Source organism: Marmota flaviventris, chromosome 8 (assembly GCF_047511675.1).
Source record: "Marmota flaviventris isolate mMarFla1 chromosome 8, mMarFla1.hap1, whole genome shotgun sequence".
Taxonomy (NCBI): domain Eukaryota; kingdom Metazoa; phylum Chordata; class Mammalia; order Rodentia; family Sciuridae; genus Marmota; species Marmota flaviventris.
In genome coordinates this window covers 53,763,537-53,789,051 of record NC_092505.1, presented here as the reverse complement: position 1 = coordinate 53,789,051, position 25,515 = coordinate 53,763,537, and the positions used below count along the sequence as shown (strand labels likewise).

Genomic DNA, 25,515 nt, shown 5'->3' with positions numbered 1-25,515 from the left:
AATCCTGGGGCCAAATCTGACCTGTTTTGTTTTGTTTTTCCCCTTGGGTGCTGGGGATTGACTCAATAGGATGCTTTACCACTGAGCTACATATTTGGCTTATTTTTTATTTTGAGGTAGGGTCTTGTTAAGTTGTTCTGGCTGGTCTTAAACTTATAAACCTCATGCTTCAGCCTCCTGAGTCTTCTGGGATATCAGGCATGCACCACCACACCCAGATCCTTCTGCTTTTTAAAGTAAAATTTTATTGGAACATAGTCATGTCCAATTCAGCAAATTTTTTCTTATGGTTTTTGCAGATTACATCCTTTTCCTTAGACTTTTCAGTATAGTATACCAATAGATCCCTTTTATTTTTTACAGAAAGAGGATTTACTATTACACTTCCTGCTGTACCAAAAAACCATTAGATTTTTATGAAAATAAGAAATGTTGATTAAGAGACTAAGAAACTAATCATCTAAAAGACAAGCCCTGACAACATTAACAGTTTCCAGTATGGTCCTGACTTAACAATCTCCATAGCCAGTTTATACTATTACTTACTCTCGTTAAGTCCATGCCCAGCTTGAGCTGTGACAAGAGATGCAGGATAACACTGCGTTGCTCTTCTACAGCTCCCAGGTCATCCTCCTTGTTGTCACAGGTGTCTTCTACCTCATCATCTGCATTTACTTCTTCAGGTTCCTTGATGTAAAACAGAACAAGTCTAGTATTACTAATACCCATTAATAAAAGGTTTAACATCAGACTTTAAGAAATTTCTACTTAATCTAAATCAATCAAAGGATAGGTAAAAATAATCTGAAAAAATAAATTCTATCATTTTGCCATGGAATAAATTTCCTTCCAAGAGCCCATTATTGCTGGAATTGAAAATTTGTGGGTTTTACCATAGACATCCATATAAAATACATTTATTTTGTAGAAAGAGAATTTTTTAAAAAGAGTGAAGAATGTTTCATTTGAATCTCAGGCTTTCACTACCTGCCTGGGGACCTCACCACTATGTATAATTTAAGTTTTAAGAGTTTTGAGAATTAAATATTTCCTTCTGTTAAAGCTAAAACTATAAGAGTATTTTTTAGCTAGCCATGGTGGTGCACTCCTGTGATCCCAGAAGACTCTGGAGGCTAAAGCACGAGGATCACAAGCTCAAGGCTGGCTTCAGCAATTAGGAAAACCTTGTCTCAAAATAAAAAATAAAAAGGTCTGGGAATGTAGCTCAGTGGTAAAGTACCCCTGGGTTCAACACTCAGTATTTTAAAAAAAGAAAAGAAAAGAATTTATTGGTGCATTATAATTATACATAATACTGGGATTCAGCATGTGTAGAAGTAAATTTTAAAATGATTGCAAGCACTGGGCATGGTCACACAGCCTGTAATCCCAGCAACTTGGGAGACTGAGGCAGAAGGATCACAAGTTCAAAGTCAGCCTCAGCATCTCAGTGAGGCCCTAAACAATTTAGCAGGACCCTGTCTCAAAATAAAAAATAAAAAGGGCTGGGGATATAGCTCAGTGGTTAAGTGCCCCTGGGTTCAATCCTCAGTAAAAATAGCATAACATAAATAAAATAAAATGACTGCAAGCACATGTCAAGTCTCTACTGTAAACTGTATTTTGATATTCATTCACTCTTGAAGTTGTCAGGATGAAACCTTGGGGTTCAAGAGAATTCTAGGTCCACATATTGAAATCCTATAGTTGCTCATGCTATCATAATGCCACAAACATTCTCTGTACAGCTCTTCAATCGATCACTAAAACAACCCTTGGGGGTTGGGGATATAGCCCAGTTGCTAGAGTACTTGCCTCACCTGCACAAGGCCCTGGGTTCAATCCCCAGCATCCCCCATCCAAAATAAAAACAACCCTTGGAAAAATGAAAATGTTTTAGCTCTCAATTTGGAGCTCCTAACTCCAAATGACTGATTAAGAGAAACAATTTTTACTTATTTTTATTTAAACAATGGTTTCACATCCTAAGATTCTATAGAATCTTATCAGCTGTCACATTACAGGTTTATGTGGGGTTGATGTACCATCTTTCATTGGAAAGCCTCATTAGTATCTCTGTGCAAGAGAGCTTTATATAAGGATGTTATCAGTTGGTATCAAGTTATGAAAAATTTTAAAAGGTAATGATTTTGTTAATGTCTTTGCTTTTGATTTTTTCCTCCCATCATCAAATGCTACCTAACCAAACTGTTCCGCATAGCTAGACAAAGAAAACCAATTTTACTCAGATGCAAAATCAAAAATCTAATATTCTCAAGATGCTAAAAACAAAATATAAAACACAGTAACAGAGTTAAAAGATAATGGGTTTCTGACCATTCTTTGGCCTTTATCTTTGTTTTCCACTTCCCTTTTGCCAAGGAAATCTATTTCAACTAACATTCTGATAAATCAATTAATGGTGTAATTTATTTCCTTATGTTAAGACCAGACAATTATTGTTTCCATATGTCAGAATTACTTCTGTTTTTATGACTCTGAGGAGAGATCACAAAGACTTCCCAGGTCATCTTTTCAATGGCTAGTAAGTTTGTCAGACTATTTCCTGTTAATATTGGATAAATCAGTTGCATAATATAGTTTAAGTATACTCGAACATTTACTCATTATAAAATGGGGAAAAGTTGATTGTCTTCCTCTCTATGTATGGATACCAAATATAATTGCCATTTGGGATTAAATAATTATGAGACCTCAGAAAAAACCCTGCTAGGTCTTTATTAAATAATGTTCTCCAATCCTCTGAAAAGGTACCTTTACACTTAAGGTTAGAACCTAGGCCACAGATTAATAATGCAAATAGTTTTAGGGGGTGGTGTAGGGTGTAGCTCAGTTGGTAGAGTACATTTGCTCAGCATGTATAAGGGCCTAGGTCTAATCCTAGCTCCAAAAAAATAAAACAAACAAAAAAACTCCAAAACCAAATAGCTTTAACACTACCATTTATGGTTTGAATTTCCTCCAATGAAAATAATATTAAATTACAGAAAATATAATCTGGCAAAATAACTCTTCAAAAGAATATAATTTTGATGAGCTAGGGTTGTAGCTGAATGGTAGAGAGCTCATTTGGCACATATGAGGCACTGGGTTCGATCCTCAGCACCACATAAAAATAAATAAATAAAATAAAGGTATTGTGCCCATCTACAACTAAAAAAAATAAAAAAGAAGAATGTAGCTCTCATAAAAATAGTCAAACTCACTTATTAGAATAGAAAATCAAAAGGAAATTATATTAACAACTAAATATTAGTTATAAATCTTGGTGTGAATAAAAGAAATTAGAAGTTCATCCAAAGTTTTTATTGTTTTGTTTGTTTTTGGTTACACTAGGGATTGAACCCTAGGAGCATTCTAACTCTGAGCTACATCCTCAGACCCACCACTTCTTTTTTAAAATTTGGAGACAGGGTCGTGCTAAGTTTCCATGCTGGCCTTGAACTTACAGTCCTCCTGCCAAGTAGCTGGGATTATATGTGTGCACCACTACACCAGCCTCTCCTTTCTTTTTGAAATGCCTCTTCTTGGTCATCATGCCTTTCTTAAAGAAAAGCTTAGGTAAAAACACATCACCAAATAAACATGGTCAAATGTATAACATCCCTACAGACCCACAATGGTTAGCAAATACAATAGCAAAAGTTGTTGAATTTCTAGGAAGTCAGAGCACTGGAGATTGCATGGCAAAGGGAAACCATAGTAGTCTACAAAACTCAAATTAACTTCATTTTTGTCCTGATTTCTGACATGGACTTCATTCTTCCTACTTAGCTGCAAAATGACCACTACTGTGCTGTAGATCCCCAATTTATATAACACTTATTTTTCAAAGAAGGCATCTGTGAAGCTTTTGGGCAATAAAAGTCTATTCTGGAGTAACTGAGTAGAATCTAATATCCTTTGAAATTAAAAAGAAAAAAAAAAACAAAAAAAAAACTCTGTGGCCTAGGTTCTAACCTTATATGTTTTTCATCTAACACTATGTTCTTGTTCTATGCACAATTTTGAAAGATTTGGAAATAATAGCAATCTTTCTTCTCCCTGACCCTGTGCCCCATTTGTAGCATAAGCCTCTATGCTGAACAAACATGCTCTGTGTTCTTTTTTAGAAGAATGAAGATGCTGCAGTATCTGACCTGAGTTTATTAACTTTTACTTATAATCAGATCTCTAGTACTGACCTCTCTCCAAAGCTATAGTTCCATCATCTAATTGCTTTTTACAAACATTTGCAATCACATATCTTCCTTTGTAAAATTCAATATGTTCAGAACCATATTAAACATTCTCTTTAAAAAGCTCTTTCTTCTTAATTTCTAGCTTTGTAAATAGTACCACAATTCTATCTTGTCACTTAGGTTCAAAAACCTGGAGTTGTCTTTGATCCAATCCAGTCAATCACAAGTCAAATTTATTTTCATTTGAAACGTACAATGCCTATCCATCGGTCTTCATTTATACTTCCATAGCCTTCTATCACACTTTAATTTCACCATATACTTTAATTTCATATAGCAGTCTTACATATCACATCCTTCCCTGTGCCCATAACCCCACTATCTATCCATTATGACTCAATTCTTCTGCAAGATTTTCATATTCTTTGGAAGCACAATTTACACTGTATTCTATGGAGCAGTGTTCCAGGGAGTATCATCCCATTGGAGTGCAACATGAATGTAAACTCCGACAACACAGTGACCATATCCCATAAGTTATATGCTCTGCTAAATTCATTTTATCTTCATCACTTCTCCCAACCCCCCATGGTATTAGGGATTGAACTGGTACAGGAGTTCTCTACCACTAACCTACATCCTTGGCCCTTTTAATTTTCTCTTTGGAGACAAGGTCTTGCTAAGTTGCCTGGGCAGGCCTTGAATTTGCAATCCTCCCGCCTGAGCCTCCCAAAGAGTTGGGATTACAGGCATCCATCACCAGGCCTAGCTTCCTTGTCACAATTTTATAAGGTATTATTATTATCATCCCTGCTTTACAGATGAGGAAACTGAAGCTAAGTGGTTAATTAATTAATTGGCACATGTCTGAAAATAGCATATCGTGAGTTCAAAACCACCAGGAAATTAAAAACATGCTGCAGTATTCCTGCATGTGTTATTCCCCTGTTTTGAGATTCCCCTTACTCTTCCTCTCTTCAAATCCTGTCTCCTTTCAAATGCCCAATTCCTTTCCCACTTGGTCTCCAAGGCTTTTCTCATCTAATCTATGCAATATGTCTTTCTTTCTCTGAATGCCTATATCCCAATGGCCTCAACCATATCAATTAAGGAAAAAAGTACTACTTCATATTATAGTCTCAGTGTATACATGTTAGGACTCTAAGCAGATTACAAATCTTTTCAGTAAAAGAACTATCTTCTATATTTTGCTTCTCCTTTATTTTTTAACATTGGACTTGTCATATACTTGATAGCTTAATAAATACTAGTTAACTGCTTGACTCAACTTATTTTTAAAAAGTTTTACAGAAAAAAAAAACATTTCATGCATTACTTCTTTTTCCTGCTTCTCTGCCTACTCTGCCTCCACTGCCTGCCTCATCAAATCAATGCCTTTACCAGCTCTGCAAGTCCCCATGTCATGTATTTCTTTTACAAAGAAATTTACTAATATATAAATAACCATAAACCACACATTACTCTTGACTCAGTAATTCTACTTGAGACACAACCTAAGAAAATAATCCAAAGAAAGGGGAAGGGGGAAAAAAAAGTAAACAAGATAAAAAAGTGCTATTTATAATAACAAAGAATAACAAACTAGTTATTTGCCAATAGAGACATTAACTCAACAGCCTATTTCATAACCTTTCAAACTTTAATTCTATGGGCCAGAACCACATGAAAAAATGTTTAAGAGAGTCAAGTAAAAATAGCTTAAAATAAAATTATCTACGTGATTACAGTGGCCATAAAAATAACAGGCAAAAAAATAATAATATGATTTATAATAGTGGAAGATCTATGAATATACTAATACTCTTTGGCTTCTGAGAAATATTCAATGAAAAATTTTTTAAAATATTAAACCCTGACATGTACTATTTTAAGTAGACTAATTTTAAAACAACTGGTTTGATAAAATGCTATCAAAAAGCTTACTATAGTAGTAAACTTTTAAGTTTATAAATATAATAGTAAACATCTAGTAAACAATGTTAAGCTAAGATAATGGGTAAGAAATAAGAGATAAATACTATGCAAATAATTATATAACTTATTTTCTAGAAAAAGAAAAGCATGCAAAATTTGAATTTTAAAAATATATTTTTATCAAATAAAATTAAACCAAAACTAAAAAGGATATATAATTTAACCTGGAAAATACAATATGTTCAAGTTTAATATAAGAGACCTCTTCTGAAGCAAATGCAGTTTAAAGTAGAACAATAATGTTTAGAATTTGCAAGTGTTATATTGACTCAAATGCTTTAATAACAAAGAGAAAACTGATTCTTTTCAGGGATTCCTGATTTTTTTTTTTAACACATCAAAACCATATATTTATATTACCTTACCCTTGCTAACAGTCCAGATTCTGCAACAGATTGCTCTTCTGGGACTGCCACAGGCTTACTGTGCTCAGTTGCAAATGGTTGATCCGCTCCATTTTTATAGTGGTCTGATAAAGGTACCTTTGGTTCTAACCACTCGATTGTCGTTCCTGATGAGGTAAGAGAAAATTTTTGCTGAAACTTGCTCATAATCTGGAAAGTTCAGCAGATATGGATTTTAATAAACAACTGTTTTTTGAGCCTACAAGACTAAAAGCAATTCAACCTGTTAAATGACCCTGAAAGACAGTGACTTGGATCTCATTAGCATGAGCACCATGATTGGATATTTTACAACACAGCAACTGACAACTCGAAATCAGATACTATTTAAAAGAAATCAACCCTGAATAGGACTGAATTCACTTCCTGGCTAAGTCTGTGAATCATGAAGTATATTCCCAACCAGTTGATATACTCGCCTCTCAATAAGAATATTTGCCTCTAGTAATCAAAAAGTATGCAATTAGGCATTAGAGGGTCAGGCATCTGGACTGTGAAATAGTAAAATTTGTTTCCATTTGGGATTGCAATTTTATAACCAATCAAAATAACTCCCTGGACCTAATTTTAAAATTGCACATACTGTCCTTATTTTTTCAATCATAAAAAAGCACCATATAACTTAAACTGAAAGACTCTTCTTTCTACTGAATAAATAATAGCTGACCTACTAAAAGACAGTGGTCACATTTGGAGACCTGTCATCTTCTCTGTTAATGACTCAAAGGTCTCTTGTTACCCTCAACTAGTTTAACAAAGTGGATTCTATGCCTAATCAATAATGGAAAATGTTCCATTTGATTTCAGAGGCTGATCTGGGTTTCACAGAAGCTAGGTTATTGACTGCTATAATATGGGACACTAACACTACTATAGCAAAAATTTATAAGAGCAAGGAATTTACTCAGTCTATAACAATACCCAAGTTTTCAGCAGAAAAATTAATTACAAAGTATTCATTAGGCTACTAGAACATCTTGATTTATTCAGTCTTACTTGGCATTGAGGGAATTCATGATTGGAGGAACACTCTAGATAAGTTCAGGGGGACTGTTTTAAAATTCCAAAGAAATGAGCTCGGAAGGCAGTTCACTGGTAGTGTCTACTTAGCATGAATACGGTCATGGTTTCAATCCCTAATAATGCACAAAAAGTAAATTTAAAAGTAAGTAAATACATAAATAAAATTCAAAAGAAATGCAAACACTCTGTTTCTACCTTAAAATATCTATTTTCTTTTTCTTTTTGGTACTGGGGATTGAACCCAGGGGCACTTAACCACTGAGCCACATCCCCAGCCCATTTTTGTATTTTATTTAGAGATAAGAGTCTCACTGAGTTTCTTAGGGCCTTACTAAGTTGCTGAGACTGCCTCAGCCTCCCGAGCAGCTGGGATTACAGGCATATGCCACCACGCCCAGCAAAATGTTTATTTTTAATATCCATATCCAGATGTGTTTACTTCTGAAAAATAAAACACACATGAACTAATTAAAAGACCCATTTTAAGAGCTCACTTAACTGACTGAAAAGCCATAACAAAACTATTTATCAAACCAATCATATGCTCTCAAACCAATGATCTAAATCAAGGATCACTACTGAGTCTCTGGAGAATATACATTAAGACCTTATATAGCTAATATAGCTCTTTTACTGCTTACATAGCTCTTTTGCTGCTTTTTGGTGACCATGTCCTGACCTGCTTTACTTTACCACGTTATTCCACCACAATGCTCTGCCTCATTTTGACACCCCCCATCCCTGCAATGAAGTCAGCTGTCTATGGACCGAGACTTCTGAAACAGGAGAAATTTGGAGACAGACAAATGTAGAAAGAGTGTCATGTGGTGTCAAAGGTGAAGATCAGAGTGAAAATTCTACATGCCAAAGAATACTAAAGTCTGCCAATTACCATCACCAGAAGAGAGGCATGGGAAAATTCTCTCAACTCTCAATCTTGTTCGACTGCAGGCTGGCCCCCAGAAGTGAGAGAACAAATTTCTGTTTTTAAGTAAATAAAAACAAACAAACAAAACCCTTAGCAAACTAAACATTAAACTTAGATTTTATTTTTCTTGCCATCTCAAAATTTGAATAGAGAGAATCACAGATTCTGGGGCTGGAGTTTCCTGTATTTCTCCTTTGCCAGCAGAACAATAAAACTACTTTGTCCTTTTTCTCCAAAAAAAAAAAGAGTGAAAAGGAGGTAATTAACTTTTCTTTCAAGTTATATTTCATTCTCAAGTAACTTAAGAATAAATTCTTACAGACCTAACTTGGAAAAGATGGCAATTTACATTGAGAAATATCAATGCCAATTAATTAAATCCCACCAAATATCCACAAACCTGTGTTTGAAAACATTGTGATGCATGAAAACAATTTTCACTTTTAAACACTTTTGTGTTTTAAAAAATCCAAATTTATATTAGAAATGCTTCGTTGATCATGAAGGAAACATTTAAAAACAAGAGCGTATATTAAATAAGGTTGAATATTAAACCTGTTTAAGTCCCAAATTTTCAATTCTGCAAATATTTCAACAAAATTGACACTGGTGTATTAAAATAGATTGGAAATCATAATCTAGAGTTTATATACATTATTATGTTAATTAATATTATTACATTATAGTGATATTGTTATTACATAATAATGTTACATAATTATATTAGATACTATATTTTTTTGTATGTGTTTCACATCTGGGACAATGAAACAAATGGGTTAATTTAATCACACAAATAAAATTTTTATAAATTTTTAATATTATACAGAATTTAATCAAGTACTTATTGAGCATCTAATTCAATACCTAGCACTGAGCTACTTGATTTTGTTTTAAAATTAAGTAGCATAGACTGGAAATATACTTTTTCATTTTCCTAGCCAAAGTATTACTAACTAGAATTAAACCAAATTTCATAGATCAAGGTAACCCTTCTAATATTCAACATAGGGGAATAGGTAAGTTAAACAAAATACATCTGTCCCTAAGGAATATAATGCAGCCAATAAATGTTACTTATTAAAAACAGGTAAAAACTTGGAAAATATTTTTTATATTAGGTAAAAAATATAAGTCACAAACATATACATTTTCTAAGACCAAGTGTATAACATAAAAAATAGGAAATAAAAAGAAAACCTTGGGGAAAGAGGTTATTTTATTATATTAACAGTGGTGGTTTCTGGTTGGTAAAGAAAATACATGTCTTTTTTTTTTTTTCTTTGAACTACATGGTAGTTTGTAAATTTTCTATAATGAGTGCATTGCTTTATAACAGTATAAAATTTATACTAACTACTAACAATTTCTACAAGGCACCACTCCACATTTACCATTCAAATTTAGGTTCTTCTCTGTCTTTGGAATGTCTTCTTACCTATCTCTCTCACTCCTAAATTAACTGGTCTTTGTAGCTTCTTTATGGCTTTTCCAGACCTTTTTCTATCAGAAATATTTGCCTATACATCTATTTTCTCACATACTTTGTTCCTATTGTCAGTAGCACTTTGTATACTATTTTACAGTTACTGTTTGCATGTTTCTTTCCCAATTGAACTATGAGTTCTTAAGGGAAACATACAGGACTTATTTGCCTCTCCAACAGTGACCTCACCTACACTTACAATTGTTATTAAAATAGTTTATTGGCTAGGAAATGCTGAATTTAGGCACATAAGATAGAATCCACACATTATGCATTTGACTAAAGTAAACATTTTCCTGAGCAGAAACTTGCTGACTTTCTAAAATACCTTTTATAAGTAAGGGGATTAGTTGGAATAATGAGTTTTTAATTCTAAGTTTCATTATTAATATGATGTGATAGGCTGATTCATTTCATTGATAGAAGATAAATGTTACTTATTAAAACATTTTTATACTCTATGAAATAATATTCTTTTTCCCAATACAATGAATTTCAACAGATGCTCTAAAATACTAGATGTATATTAATTTTCTAACTAAAAGGTGACTGATAAATATTTATATACATATGCATAAAAAATGATGAGTAGTGTACTAAATCAAAACTTGAGAAATAAACCCAATCTTTCTACTTTGTTCAACTGAATGAACAATATAGTGATATCAGCAATTTTAACAGAAATACAGAGTTGAGGGTTTTGAGTTTAGTTTTTGACATGTGGAACTTGAGATCTCTAAAGAAATATTCAGGGCTACTAAGCATTAGACCTAAAATCATTTCAGATTCAGCCAATGGCACAATGAGGATGTATGTTACTGTAGTAACTAAAAAACAAGAGGTTCACTGGTTTCCTTTTCTTTTTAAAGATTTTATGGAGTGAGAACAATAATAGATGCAGTCCTCTCCAGGTTTTGGCCCTCAATGTTAGGATTACCTTTAATCTATAACTTACCTGAAGGCAATGAACCCTTCTGATGTGATGCATGCTGCAACTGGAGAATATGAAAGCAGTCATTTAAGCAGTTCATGGTTGCCATGGAAGTAGCTTTGAGCATTAAGAGATCCTGGTCCAAGGAACTAAGAAGACCAGAAGTAGGAAGGCATTCAATTCGTCTAATTAAGTCTCTCTGTTGTCCTTCAGCATGAGACATCATCTAAGGAGAATAACAGTCATAATTTCTGTGAAATATGTATCCTTTCATTTTAATTATCATATTTAGCTTCTGAGGCATTTTTAGGACATATTAGGCTGAGAAATCTATTTTTAAGTTTGCTAGGCTATTTCCAGTTAATGAGTATTTAATGGTCGGTTATTTATCAAACGAAAAAAAAAGATTATGACTTTTGGTTACTGTACTTTTTCTCCAGAAGCAACAAAGCCCAAAGGTCTTGCCACTTTTTATTATCAGTATAAATTTGTACAAGTCATCAGAAAAAAAATCAAAAAAATATTTTTTGTAGTTGTAGATGGACAGCATGCCTTTATTTTATTGGCTTATTTTTTTGTATGTAGTGCTAAGGATTGAACCCAGTGCCTCACACCTGCTAGGCAAGCACTCTGCCACTGAGCCACAGCCCCAGGCCCCAAAAGGACATTTTTAATAGCAGGATCAAATACTTCATTCAAAGTATTTGATGGGGGTGTTTAGTGGAAGAGCACATGTGAGGCCCTAAGTTTGAACCCTAGCACTGCAAAAAACAAACTAACTAAAACCAAAGTAAAATTAATTTCCAATAGCGTCTGTCAGCCATTTCCACTACACCTTTGATGAGGCTTAATTTGAACCTGCAATGAGAACATGATTGTTTACTTGTTTCCTCTTTCCTAACCTAATTTTTGGGCCCCATTAGGCTGAATTTTGGCAAAAGTACTAGGTATAAGCTTTTCGCGTCAAAGGAATTTAATACACTCTGCTTTGATTAGGAGTCTTGTCTACTTTTTTAAACATAGCCAATGGAATAACAATGACTGCTGAGAAACCCAATTTTTTAGATGAAAACCAAATTTATAATGCTTAAATACTTTGAATTATAAGCAGAAAGTTCTCAATTGCCCATCCTTTGGCCACTAGCTTAATTCACATAGAAACTCTATAGTAGAGAGACTCCTAGCTCTCAGTGTCTCTGCTGTTCCAGATGATTTTTAATACAGTTTATTTATCAGAGGACTAGAGAAAGAGATGCAAACTAATCCTACCACGCAAATCAATCATGCATGGAAGAGGACCTGAAAAACATGTGCCATAGTTCAGGTTCAAGCATTTGCCATTCACAGGGGGGGAAAAAAAAAGAAAGAGTTTTTAAAAGAGAAGTATGAGTTTAAAGATATCCATATAAATATACTTATACATGGACACACAGACACACACACTTTGTGTGTAAATGTTCTTGTAAATAAATTTTGGGTCTAATGGGGTTGGGAAGATAGCTCAGTATTAGAGCACTTATCTAGCACACTTGCCTAGCATACTAGCCCTGGATTCAATTTCCAACACCACTTACAAAAAAACTGGACTATTCATACTTCAAACTTATGAACCAGTATAACCAATTTTCAATATAGTTTGGCAACATGTACCATAGTTATATACCATAGTTAAATAAATACAATTCATAATCTAACAACTATACTCGAGTATGTAACCAACAGATACACATATATATGTTCATGAACTCAAATGTTCATCAACACTAGAATGGAAAAAAATATTACAGCATATTCACGTAGTAAACATTATGTAGTAATGAAAAGAAAGGAATAGCTATGTTCAACATCATAAGTAAATCTCAAATATATAATGTAAACCAAATAGAAGATGTGCCCAAAGTAATATATACTGTATGATTATAGTTTTAGAAATTTCAAAAGCAAGCAAAACATATCTATATTTTTATGAGTCACTTATGTTCTGTATACTTTTCTGTTATAAAAGTCAATAAAAGATGAATAAAGGGAAAAAATCATAACTAAGATATTCATGACATAAATAATCAGAAATCACAATACAAAAACACTTGAAAGAAGAAAAAGAGTGTTTCTTTTTGCAAATAGGTCAAAAAAGCCACCTGATAGTACTGATTTTAGAAGTGATGCAAGAAAGTATAAATATTAAAATTTGGTAATGGCTCTCTATAAAACAAAAAAGCAAACTGATTATATATTTACAAAGAAGTGGAAAAGTAATCTGTGAAACTGTATTAGTGATTATTCCTGAACTATAAAACCAGTTTCTGAAAAGAGAGAGAATTTCAGGAATGCTGAAAACCTGGTCAACCTGAATTTTGTTGCTACATATGGCAATATGGAGAGAGTGTTACATCATCAGATAGCATCTAGCTTGACTGAAAACCAGATTAGGCCCATAATTTTAATCACTGTGTGTTAACGTCTAACTTATTAAAATTGTCATTTTAGGGCTGGGGTTGTGGCTCAGTGGTAGAGCATGTGCCTTGCATGTGTGAGGCACTGGGTTCGATCCTCAGCACCTCAAAAAAATAAACAAAATAAAGGTACTGTGCTCATCTACAACTAAAAAAGTATATTTTAAAAAAATGTCATTTTAGCTACTATGGGCTAGGATAAACCTAGCATGAAACGTGCACTGAATAACAAAAGTGAAACAGTAAGTAGTACTAACAGTAAATAGCAGATAATAAAAAGACCATTTTAATTGGGTAAATATTTTATATTATCTGATATCAAGCACAATATAACTTTTTCTCCATGATTCAATTATTTTTGCCTCCTGTTACTTACAATCTAACAATGGACTTATGCAGGGACTTGGATTAAAATGTTCTGTTTAAGGGCTGGGGTTGTGGCTTAGAGGTAGAGCACTCGTCTAGCACCTGCGAGGTGCTGGGTTCGATCCTCAGCACCACATAAAAATAAATAAAATAAAGGTATTGTGTAAAACTAAAACAAAAAATTTTTTTTAAAAAAAAGATTTTGTTTAAACTCATTCTGAATCATATTAAATTTTTGCATTACAATCTCCTGGAGCTGGATATTTGTAAAACAGGAATTCTCAAAGTATGTTCTGCAGATCCTTTTTCCACAGAGTAGGTGAAGTCAAAACTATGTTCATAATAATTTGAATAAGTTATTTACCTTTTAAAATATGGTAATATTTGCACTGATGGTGCAAAAGCAATGGGCGTAAAAACAGTGGAAGATTAGTGAGAATCAAGGTGGTCGCACCAACCCTATAAGGGATCACTGTATCCTTCACTACTGTGCACTCACAGAAAGCAAGCTAGTTTTGCGAGACACAATGGCACATTTCTGGAATCCCAGCTACCTGGGAGGCTAAGGCAGGAGAATGGCAAGTTTGAAGGCAGACTTGGCAACTGGATGACCCTATCTCAAAATAAAAAATGAAAAATGGGCTAGGAGTGACCTGTGGTAGAGAGTCTCTGATTTCAGTCCCTGAGAACAGAAAAAGGCCTTGAAAAAGCAGTAAAAATCACCAGGTTTACTACATCTTGACTCGAGTACACATTTTTAAAGTAAATACTGTGAAAAATGGCAAGTATTCATAAAGTATTTCTGTTGCATACCAAAGTAGAAAGATTGCCTAGAGAAAAAGCACTTCTGTGCCTGAGTTGCAAACTGAACTAGTTTCTCCCGCCCCCCTTCCACAGATTAACATTTTTATGTGAAAGAATGACTAACAGAAAATCTGGCTATTCAAACTTGGGGGTAACTAAAATAGCTATTTTTTCAAAACTTAACAAAATGAGCTTATCATTTCCAAAGAAAAGACAACTGACTCTATTTGTTCTAATTATAAAATTTAAGCTTTAAAATGAAAATTAGAATTTTGGAAATCCTGTGTCTGCCACCATAGGTTTGATAGCTTCCCAATACTTACAAGTTTTTTCTAATAAGACTAATGAGGATGTTATTATGAATTTTAGACCGTGTATAATGACAAAATGGATCAACATTTGCCAGACCTGACGATAAATTAGTATCTCCCAAATGACCAATAAATGTTATTAGAAAATCATGGACAGCTTAAAGATCTATTCAAGGTACAGGACAGATCAGTGGACTTGCATGTTATAGAACAGAAAAAAAAAATCACTTACATTTATTAGATTTCACATTGCCTCTAACATTTAAGAAATTATCAGTTGTCAAGTTTTGGTGCACTTTCAATAAATAACCAAAATTATTTGAAAAAACTACAGAAACATCCCTTATTTCTCTAACACATATGATGTCAAATTTTCTTCATAAATTTCAACCAAAAAAACAAATGGCAATAGATTGAGCGCACAAGCAGATATGAGAATTCTACTGTGTTGTATTAAATCAGATATCGAAGAGATTGGAAAAGTATAAAAACAATCCACTCTTTTCAGTAATAATTTTGTTAGTTTTGGCAAAAGATCATTATTTGGCATGAAACATTATTTACATTAACACATGGGCTTCCAATAGTTCAAAATAATAAAACTTTTAAAATTTCTCAGTTCTGATTTCTAATATATCAATAAACTTAACTTATATATAACAAATACTCTTGGAAGTCCTCAATAATTTTTAAGAATGAAAGGGATCCCAAAACCAAAGTTTGAGAACTGTTTCCTAGAACCTAAAGTCAGTTTAATATAAAGTTTTCTATACTTTTTAGAAGAGAAACAAAATTTGCATGGTATCAAAATATCTCCTCCCCAAGATATTAACTACAAAGGGAAAGATGGCAACTGTTGGTGAATAGAAGTCACCCTAAACAAGTGACTGAGGCCAACATAACCAGTAAGAAGACATAGCAACATCATGACTCTTTGATATGACATACTGAGGACACAACATCTTTTCTGTGGCATTCTTTCCCAAAATGTATAATCTCATTCAAATCACAAGAAAGTATTATACAACTTCAAATTCAAGGGAAAAAAAAAAAAAAAAGATCAGCTGGGTACAGTGGCACATGCCCATAATTCCAGCTACTTTAGAGGCTGAGACAGGAGGATCTCAAGTCCAAGGCCAGTCGTAGCTTTTTGGTGAAACCTGTCTCTAAATAAAATATAAGAAAGACTGGTGGGGAGCGTAAGTGAGTGATAGAGTACCCCTTGGTTCAATTCCCAGTACCATTAAAAAAAAAAAAAAAAAAATTAAGTCTTCCTAAGTGTCAAGATCATGATTAAGAAATAATTGCATGCTGAAGGAGACTAAACAGAAATAATAATGACATATAAAGCAGGATCCTGGACAAGATCCAGAACCAGAAGAAAAAAGTATCAGTACAAAAACTGCCAAAATTTGGGTAAGGACCATAGTTAATAGTATTATGTTAATATAATTTCCAGATTTTGATAATTATATTCTAGTTACTTAAGAGAGTAATATCACAGACAATTGGATAAAGAACATACAAAAATTCTATATTATTTTTCCAAATTTCCTGCAAATTTAAAAAGTTGTCTCAGTTTACTTAAGCTGATCTACAGTTTTAGCTTAATATAAATCTGTTTTTGTTGTTTTATTGTTACTGGGGATTGAACTCAGGGGTGCTTAACCACTGAGCCACATCCCCAGCCCTGTTTTGTATTTTATTTAGAAACAGGGTCTCGCTGAGTGCTAAGTGCCTTGCTAAGTTGCTGAGGCTGGCTTTGAACTCTCAATTCTCCTGCCTCAGCCTCCTGAGTCGCTAGGATTACTGGCATGGCCCACCATGCCTGGTTAACACAAATATCTTCAGTCATTGTCTTAGATAAAAACTATTTCAGATAAGCTCAGAAACTCACACCTTCATACAGAACTTATAGTTCCCACAATGAAATACATCTAAGCCACAAACTGAAAATAGATTCTTGAACAGATGCCATCATAAACAAGACTAAAAAATTTCATGCCTCTAGAGACTAGGCTGTGATGTTTTTTTTATTAGTGATTTTTAAAAAAATTTTTTTTTAGTTGTTGATAGACCTTTACTTATTTATATGTGGTGCTGAGAATTGAACCCAGTGCCTCACACATGCCATGCAAGTGCGCTACCACTGAGCCACAGCCACAGCCCCTGTGATGGTTTTTAAATAATCCAGCAATAAACTATGTTTTAAAAGAAAAAAACAATGGTATGGAGGACTCAAAAATGGTGTAAACACACTAAAAAGATTGTTTTTTCAGACACAGAATTATTCCATTAGCATATAGAAATGTTCCCAGTACACTCGTAATCTTGAAGTTTGACCTGTTGTGTTTTTAAATGCAAAAGTACCACTTTAGTGAAGACACAGGCATTCACCTAAGACTTTTTTATGTATGTATGGAGTTGAGGGGTGGTAATGTCACAGAGATTGTCAAGCAATGATCACCACCCAAGTCCTAGAAATAATAACTAGAGCCATACTTCAGGGAAAGGCTACCATTAAACTAGTCAAGTTCGTAAGGTAATAGTTGTCCTTCCCTAAGAGGTAGTTGTTAAACTCTGGGGATATACTCTCTATACACAAAAAGTGACATGTTAAATATTAACATGTTGATATGAAAAGTATATTTAAAGACATAGGACCCTGTAGTGTGGATATTTTAAGAAATTACCACTGCACCAGTGAGAATAACAAAGCAATCGTTAGAGCATAAAAGAGAAGATCAGTTGATTAAAGCCTTCATAGAAAAGAAGCTATAAGCAATAGGACTCAAGGACAAAGACCCAACCACACACAGGCAAGCAAAAAGCTTACTTGATTATTAATTTTCACAGTCTACTTTTAGGCCAGACACATTGGAGCATGCCTGTAACCCAGTGGTCTGAGAGGCTGAAGCAGGACAATTACAAGTTTGAAGTCAGCCTCAGCAACTTTAGCAAGGCCCTAAGCAACTTAGTGAAACTCTGTCTTAAAATAAAAAAAATAAAAAGAGCTATGGATGTAACTCAATTGTTTAGTACCTGTGGGTTCAAAGAGTCTACTTTTATTTGAGAACTGAAAGACGTTTTAAAAATGCACATAACTGATAGAAAATTTGGGACTGCATATAATCAGAATATTAATTACTGAATTATCTTAGCATACTAAATGAAAAATAACAAGGGCCCCAGAAGACAAAAATAGAGTATATAAAAAAAAAATTCTGTGACAAAATCAAGCAGGCAGTATACCATTTTGCATTTTAAGCTTGATTTTAATTCATACTTACTTCTCTGACTTCCACAAGATGGTCTGGAGTTAAGTGAGCTCTTTTGCTCACCGATTGCAGTTTGGAATGTCCAACATTAAAAAAAGAAATGGCATTTTGACTTGGTCTCCTCTGGGATATAGGAGAACTACCACTAGATGCAAGTGAGAAGCTCCGTGACTTCAGAGGAGGATTATTCTGTTAGACAAAGGAAAATAATTCTTTTTTTCCTCCAATTTAGGCTTCTTAACCATCAAACTACCATATACTTGAGGTTTACACATGAACAATTTTAAAAATTAAATTCAAAATTGACAAAAGAACATTTCAGAAGATGACAAAAATTTAAGCATTTCACATATCCCACAGTAAACTGGAAATTTACCCAGAAATTTTCCAGTTTTATACCCTCAAATAACTTTTTCACATTTTATAAGTATATTAGAATAACAAATTTTTTATGATTTCAGATTTTTAAGCATCATGATTAATACAAACACGGTACTCAACAATATGTAATCTAATACATCTGATGAAACATGCACGTTTCTCTGGAACAAACTAGGGCTTTCTGGTCATCACTAAAAAGTAGAATTTTGTAGTATATAAGAAAAACTATTATGTCAGATTTCCTGAAAAATAGACTACAGACCTAAATTACAAACAATTTTAAAAATCAGTTAGTAGAGCAAAACATAAGGAAGAATGGAAAAGAAAAAAAAGTCAAGTTATCACCTAAGTATTGAATCTTTTACACACACTGTCCATATATTACTTTTCAGACATCTCTAATTTCAGATGTCAAGTACTAGGACTTATTTTCACCTTACAAAAATTTAAAAAATACTCCAAAGAAGATAGATGAATGAGTGACAAATAAGCAAATGAAAAGATGTTCAACATGATTAGTCACTAGGGAAATGAAATCAAAACCACAATAAGAGGCTACTTTACTTATACCTACTAGGGTGACTGTAATTTTTCATTCGTAAAGAACAATAACAAGTATTGGCAAGAATGTGGATAAACTGGAACCCTCATACATTGTTGGCAATGTAAAATGGTATGCTGTGTTTTAAAAAGTTTGGCAGTTCTTCAAAAAGTTAGAAGTAACACAATTCAGCAATTCCACTGTTACATACATACTCTAGAGAAAGGAAATCATATGTTCACCCAAAAGCCTGAACACAAATGTTGGCAGTTCATAGTATCTATCAAATGGAAACAATCCAAAATTTCCATTGGCTGGCTTGTGGATAAGCAAAATGTTACATCCATAAAATGGAATATTATTCACTTTTTAAAAAGAACAAAGTACATGCAACAGTGTAGATGAATCTTGAAAACATTATGCCAAGGGTAAAAAGCCAGACACAATAAGCCATATTTTGTATAATTCCCTTTATATAGAATCCATGGAAACAGGAAACAGAATAGTGTTTGCCAAGGACTTGGGAAAAGCTGAATAAGGACTTCTGGTGGGTATGAGTTTTTGTAGTAGGTTATGGAAATGTTGTGGAATTAGATGACTGCAACATTGGTCAATATACCAAAACCATGAAATTCTACTTTTTAAAAGGATACATTTGATGGTATGTAAATAGTATCTCAGTTTAAAGATAAAAAGGACAACAACACTCTTTTCCCATTTTGTGCATTGATACTGTTTATAAATCCACATACCTTTCCAATGGCTTCAGTGTGGTGCTGTGTACATATCTGAAGTCTGCTAACCCAATGTTGTCGCTCTTTAGCATCTGTGGCTGATTTTAAAAAGTCTTAAGTTATTTCCTTTTATTTTTATTTCAGAATATAATTGTCCACAACTAAAGAACAGATGATTAAAAAGCAAAGATTGGTTCCACTCTCCCTAGATCAAATTTTCCTCCCTGACTAGAGGAAAACAGGAAAGAGCTCAAATCATCAACCTTGTTAGGGAAAATAGTAGCTAAGTGTAGAAATTTCATAAGGAAGATAAAGCACATGTGTACATGGAGCTAGGTGGGGTTATGAGACTGACTTAGGTTTCTTACAATAAAATGTTCTTAATGTTCTTAATTAAAGAAATAAGTTTTATTAAGGATTTGAGGTATCATTAATACTTTCAGATCTTAGCATTACCATTATACTTTGTGTATTTATTAAATGAAAAAACACAAATTTCTACACGAATTAAAATATCTAAACAGAAATTACGCTTTATTTTAATGAATACAGACATTTTAATAAATACCAACTATATACATTAGTCACAAAAACTGCAAAGAGGGTATACAAATGAAATCAAGTAAAGGGGCAAAAACACCTCTGAGGCAGACATTAAAATATTATTTAGATTTCTCAGTAATCAGCGTTTTGTCTACACAGAGTTTTTGAGAGGATACAATCCTAAAAAGACATGACCACTGGCCCACTTTGAAAAAAGTTATATACTGAAACAGATTCATAAATTCTCAAGAGCAGTTCCAAGACCCAGAACATTGTGTCTATATTACCAATGACAGTAGTTTCTACTTCTAAAATCCAAATAAAAGCAGGTAAGTACACCAACTTCTCAAGGAAAGAAGAAAATCACAGTATTAATTCTCATATCACAGTCGTACCTCTCAGTTTATACTGCTCCCCACTGGCGGCATTAACAGTAAAAGTGTGAGAGTCTTCATCACTGGGTGATATTACAGCTCCTGCAAGCTGCAAAGTACCTCTGGGTTTTTGATTTCTAGACTGTTCATTCACAAAGTATTCCAATAGCCCAGCTTCATTGTTTAAGACAAAAAACCTGTAATAATATTAAGAAACTGTAATTTTTATTTTTTTTAAAGAGAGAGAGAAGAGAGAGAGAGAGAATTTTTAATATTTATTTTTTAGTTTTCGGCGGATACAACATCTTTGTTTGTATGTGGTGCTGAGGATTGAACCCGGGCCGCACGCATGCCAGGCGAGTGTGCTACCACTTGAGCCACATCCCCAGCCCCAAGAAACTATAATTTTTAATCACTTCCCCTAGCCAAACCAAAGCAAAGCAAATTTCAGTCACTTAAAATCCTTGGGGTTAGCCAGGTGCAGTGGCACACTCCTGTAATCCCAGTGACTTGGGAGGGTGAGATAGGAGGACTGCCAAGTTGGAGGCCAGTCACAGCAATTTAGCAAGACCCTATGTAAAAAAAGTGGGCAGAGGCTGGAGATGTAGCTCAGTGACAGAGTGCTTCCTTAGCATGCATGAGGCCCCGAGTTCAATCTCTAGTATAAAATAAAAACAAAATAATGGGGTTATGTTACTAAAAAAATAAAATTCAAAAGCATTTCCAGAAGTAGCACTTGGAAACACTATGATGGATTTCCTAGCAGTAAAAATTTTGGCAAAGTTTAGTGAGTTTAATAAAAACACAAAACAGAGGGACAGGCATCTATTTAACTTTGCCCTATTTCAATGCCGGTGCTTATTTTTCCCAAAGATTTGAAGGGATTATTTAAATTAACATAAAATAGCTATTGACATTATCTTACACTTCTAAGACATATGACCTCCCCTTTATGTCCATATTAATCTAAAAACATTACTCTTGCAACCTGGAAAATTCTGTTAGCAAGAAAATGATCTCTTGTTGGTGCAGTGGCACTATAATCCCAATGGCTTGGTAAGCTGAAGCTCAGAGGATGACGAGTTTAAAGCCAGCCTCAGCAAAAAGCAAAATGCTAAAGCAACTCAGTGAGACCCTGTCTCTAAATAAAATACAAAATAGGGCTAGTTATATTGTTCAGTGATTGAGTGCTTAGTATCCATGAGGCCCTGAGACAACTTAGTGAGACTGTTATCAAAATAAATTTAAAAAAGCATGTGCCAGGCCCTGGTTTCAATCCCTGGAACTGCCAAGAAAAAAAAAAAAAAAGACAAGGTATTCTTAAAATGCTGTGTACTATTTAAATGTGTGAATATTCAAAAGCTCACAAAAAAAAAAAACTGAGATGGAAAAATGCAAATGAAATGTAATGAAAATGAAAAAAATAAATTAATAAAGGATCACAGAGAAACTGTCATGAGTATCCAGCACAGGTGCAATGCTTTTGTTAGTTCCTCTGTAGGATGTGGGAAAAAGGGGTAAGCAAGCAAAAGGACAGGCCTACTAAGCCTATGGCCTTTCCACATGTTCTTAACCTTTCTGTTCCCTCCTCATCGTTCCACCTATTTGCTTTATGCTGAAGATCCAATATAACTATGCTGTGCCTCAAGAACTCCAGCTAGATACACAGAAAATGGAAAAGGAAGTTTTAATCAAGGTGGGCCTACAGCAGTTGATGTGACAAATTGAGACCTCTATGATTGGACAAACTGGCAAAGAGTAAGGGCTCTGTGTTTTCAGTCGCAAACAGGAATGGACTGTCTTCATTCCTATACCTTCTGGTGCTGCTACACTGGCCTTGTGCAATAATATAAACAGCTGTGCCTTCTTCCCTGGTCTCAACTTGCCACTAATCTGAAATGCCATCTGTTATGGTTTGGATATGTGTACCCGCAAAAGCTCATGTGTGAGACAATGCAAGAAAGTTTCAAGGTGAAACAATTGGGTTATGAGAGCCTTAACCTAATCAATATATTAATCCACTTAAATGTATTAACCAGGTGGTAAATGTAGGTAGGTAGGGTATTGCTGACTCGGGGCATGCCTTCAGGGTATATATTTTGTCCCTGAAGCTCAGGGCTCAGCTCTCTCTGTGCTTCCTGATTGTCATGTCCTGAGATGCCCTTCCTCCTCCACATCCTTCTGCCCTGATGTTCTGCCTCACTTGGACCCAGAGCAATGGAGTCTGCCATCCATGAACTGAGACCTCTCAAACTATGAGAGCCAAATAAATTCTCTCTCCTCTAAATTGTTCTTGTTAGGTCTTTTGATAGCACAAGTGAAAAAACTAACATAAAACCTGTTATATATACTAAGCCTTATATGCTTAGATCTATTTGGGGCTTTCTTAATTGCGAGGCTTGTGAGGCTTTCTTAATAATATTTAATGTGCACAAAGTCCTAAGAGAACAAAGAATAGCATTAAGAAAAAAGATAAGCCAGGCATGCTGGTGCACACCTATAAATCCAGCTATCTGGGAGGCTAGGCAGGAGAACTGCCAGTTCCAGACCAGCCTGGACAACTTAGTGAGACTGTTATCAAAATAAATTTTAAAAAGCATGTGCCAGGCCCTGGTTTCAATCCCTGGTACTGCCAAGAACAACAACAACAAAAAAGACAAGGAATTCTTAAAATGCTGTGTACTATTTAAATGTGTGAATATTCAAAAGCTCACACACAAAAAAAAAAACTGAGATGGAAAAATGCAAATGAAAGGCTTGACATGCCCCTCCCTTTTTTTAAATAAAAAAATTAGAAATTTTTTTATTTAAAAAATTTTTTTATTTAAAAATGCTGCAGAGGTGCACACCGATAATACTAACTACTCAGGAGGCTAAGACATGGTTGCACATGACTATAATCCAGCTACTTCAGCTACTCAGGAGGTTGAGGCAGGAGGACTACAAATTCAAAGCCAGCCTGGGCAATTTAGTGAGATCCTATCTCAAAATAAAAATAAAATAAAAAGGGCTTTGGATGTAGCTTAGTGATAGAATGCCCTGGGTTCAATCTCTAATACCACCATCAAAAAAAAAAAAAAAAAAAACTTTACTTTTCACTTTAGTAGGAAGGAGTGCCTTCTAAATTTTCCTACCCAGCTTTGACCTCTCATATGACCTCCAACTTCATAATGCCATCTCTATTCAATCCTTCCTAACAATCCTTCAAGTTAAACACGGACTAACCTTTTCTCTTAAAAAAAAAAAAATCACATTTTTCATCAGTGCTTCTACTGCTCTCTAAAGTGTCCAAGAGCCATTCTTTCATATATTATTTTCATTTTCAAGTTACTTAAGGTAGGAAGGCAAATCCACCTCCTGTTATTCCATCATGGCCAAAAGTAGAAGTCTCCAGGTAAATGTGAATTAGAAACAGCATGATAGGGCTGGGGCTGTAGCTCAGTGGCAGAGTGCCTGCCTCGCACATGTGAGGCACTGGTTTCGATGCTCAGTAACACATAAAAATAAATAAAGATATTGTGTCCATCTATAACTAAAAAAATTTTTTTAAAAAAGAAAGAAACAGCATGATATAACTAACATATACAACTTTGAAAAAATAATGTCTATAAAAACAAGACTTTGGGGTAAGAATTATCTGATTTCAAATTCTAGTTTCATCACTAAACCACAATAAAATACCACTCCACACCAATGGGATACCATTTTAAACAAAAATCAAAGAATTACAAATATTGGCAAAGTTGTAGAAATTAGAATCCTTGTACATTGTTGGTGAGGATGTAAAATAGTATGGTAGCTGTGGAAAACAGTTTGGAGTCCCTCACTCCCAAATTAAACATGAGCCACCCATGCATGGTAGTATATGCCTCTAGTCCCAGCTACTTGGGATACTGAGGCAAGATGACTGCTTGAACCAGGAGTTTGAGGCAAGTTTGGGCAACACAGCAAGAACCCATCTCCTTAAAAATAATAATAATAATAATAATTATATATATATATATATAAATACAGAATTACTATGTGACCCACCAACTTTACTTCTGGGTATAGAGAAAAAGCAGAGACTTGAACAGATACTGATTACCCAATATTCACCACTATTCACAGCAGCATTATTCACCATAGCCAAAAGGTAAAAGCAATCCAAATGTCAATCAACAGAAGAATGGATAAACAAAATGTATTACATACATATAATGGAATATTATTCAGCCTAAAAAAGAAAGAAGTTCTGACACATGGCTACAACACAGTTGAGTCTTGAAGATAGTGCTAAGTGAAATAGCAAGTCACAAAAAGACAAATATTGTGTGACTCCACTTATAAGAGGTACTGGGAGTAATCAAAATTGAAGACAAAAGTAGAACAGTAGTGGCCAGGGGGTAGTAGAAGGGGAGTTTTTACATAATGGATATAGACTTTTAGTTTGAAAAAATAAAAAAAGTTCTGGAGATGAATAATGGTGGTGTTAATTGTACAAACATGTACGTGTATCTAATGGTATCTAATAGTTTATAATAGTTAAAATGGTCTATCTTTGGTATTTCATCACAAAAAAAGTTTTTTTTGTTTTTTTTAATTTTTATCTCTGCCCTGCAACTATCAGTTCCACAAGTATTTGACACAGCTGGCTTTCTTACTTGCTAATTGCTATATGACCTTGGGCTGGTTCTTTAATCTCTACAAGGTCCCAGAGAAGTTTTGAGAAATCAGCATAAAACACCTATTTCTTTCCCCTCAGAACATAAGCTCTGTAAG

The 25,515-nt window shown here is 34.1% G+C and overlaps 1 protein-coding gene across 3 annotated transcripts in view; it reads right to left on the bottom strand.

Moving 5' to 3' along the window:
- Osbpl11 (oxysterol binding protein like 11) overlaps positions 1 to 25,515 on the bottom strand; it is an 80,184-nt gene that overhangs the window by 36,218 nt on the left and 18,451 nt on the right. For all 3 annotated transcript variants that reach the window (XM_071615252.1, XM_027936062.2, XM_071615251.1), the window contains exons 4-9: positions 20,776 to 20,951; positions 19,856 to 19,935; positions 18,194 to 18,370; positions 10,994 to 11,195; positions 6,563 to 6,708; positions 547 to 687 (exon numbers count right to left, since the gene is read on the bottom strand). In XM_071615252.1, coding sequence (XP_071471353.1) covers positions 547 to 687; positions 6,563 to 6,708; positions 10,994 to 11,195; positions 18,194 to 18,370; positions 19,856 to 19,935; positions 20,776 to 20,951 — 922 coding nt within the window. The remainder of the gene's footprint in view (positions 1 to 546; positions 688 to 6,562; positions 6,709 to 10,993; positions 11,196 to 18,193; positions 18,371 to 19,855; positions 19,936 to 20,775; positions 20,952 to 25,515) is intronic.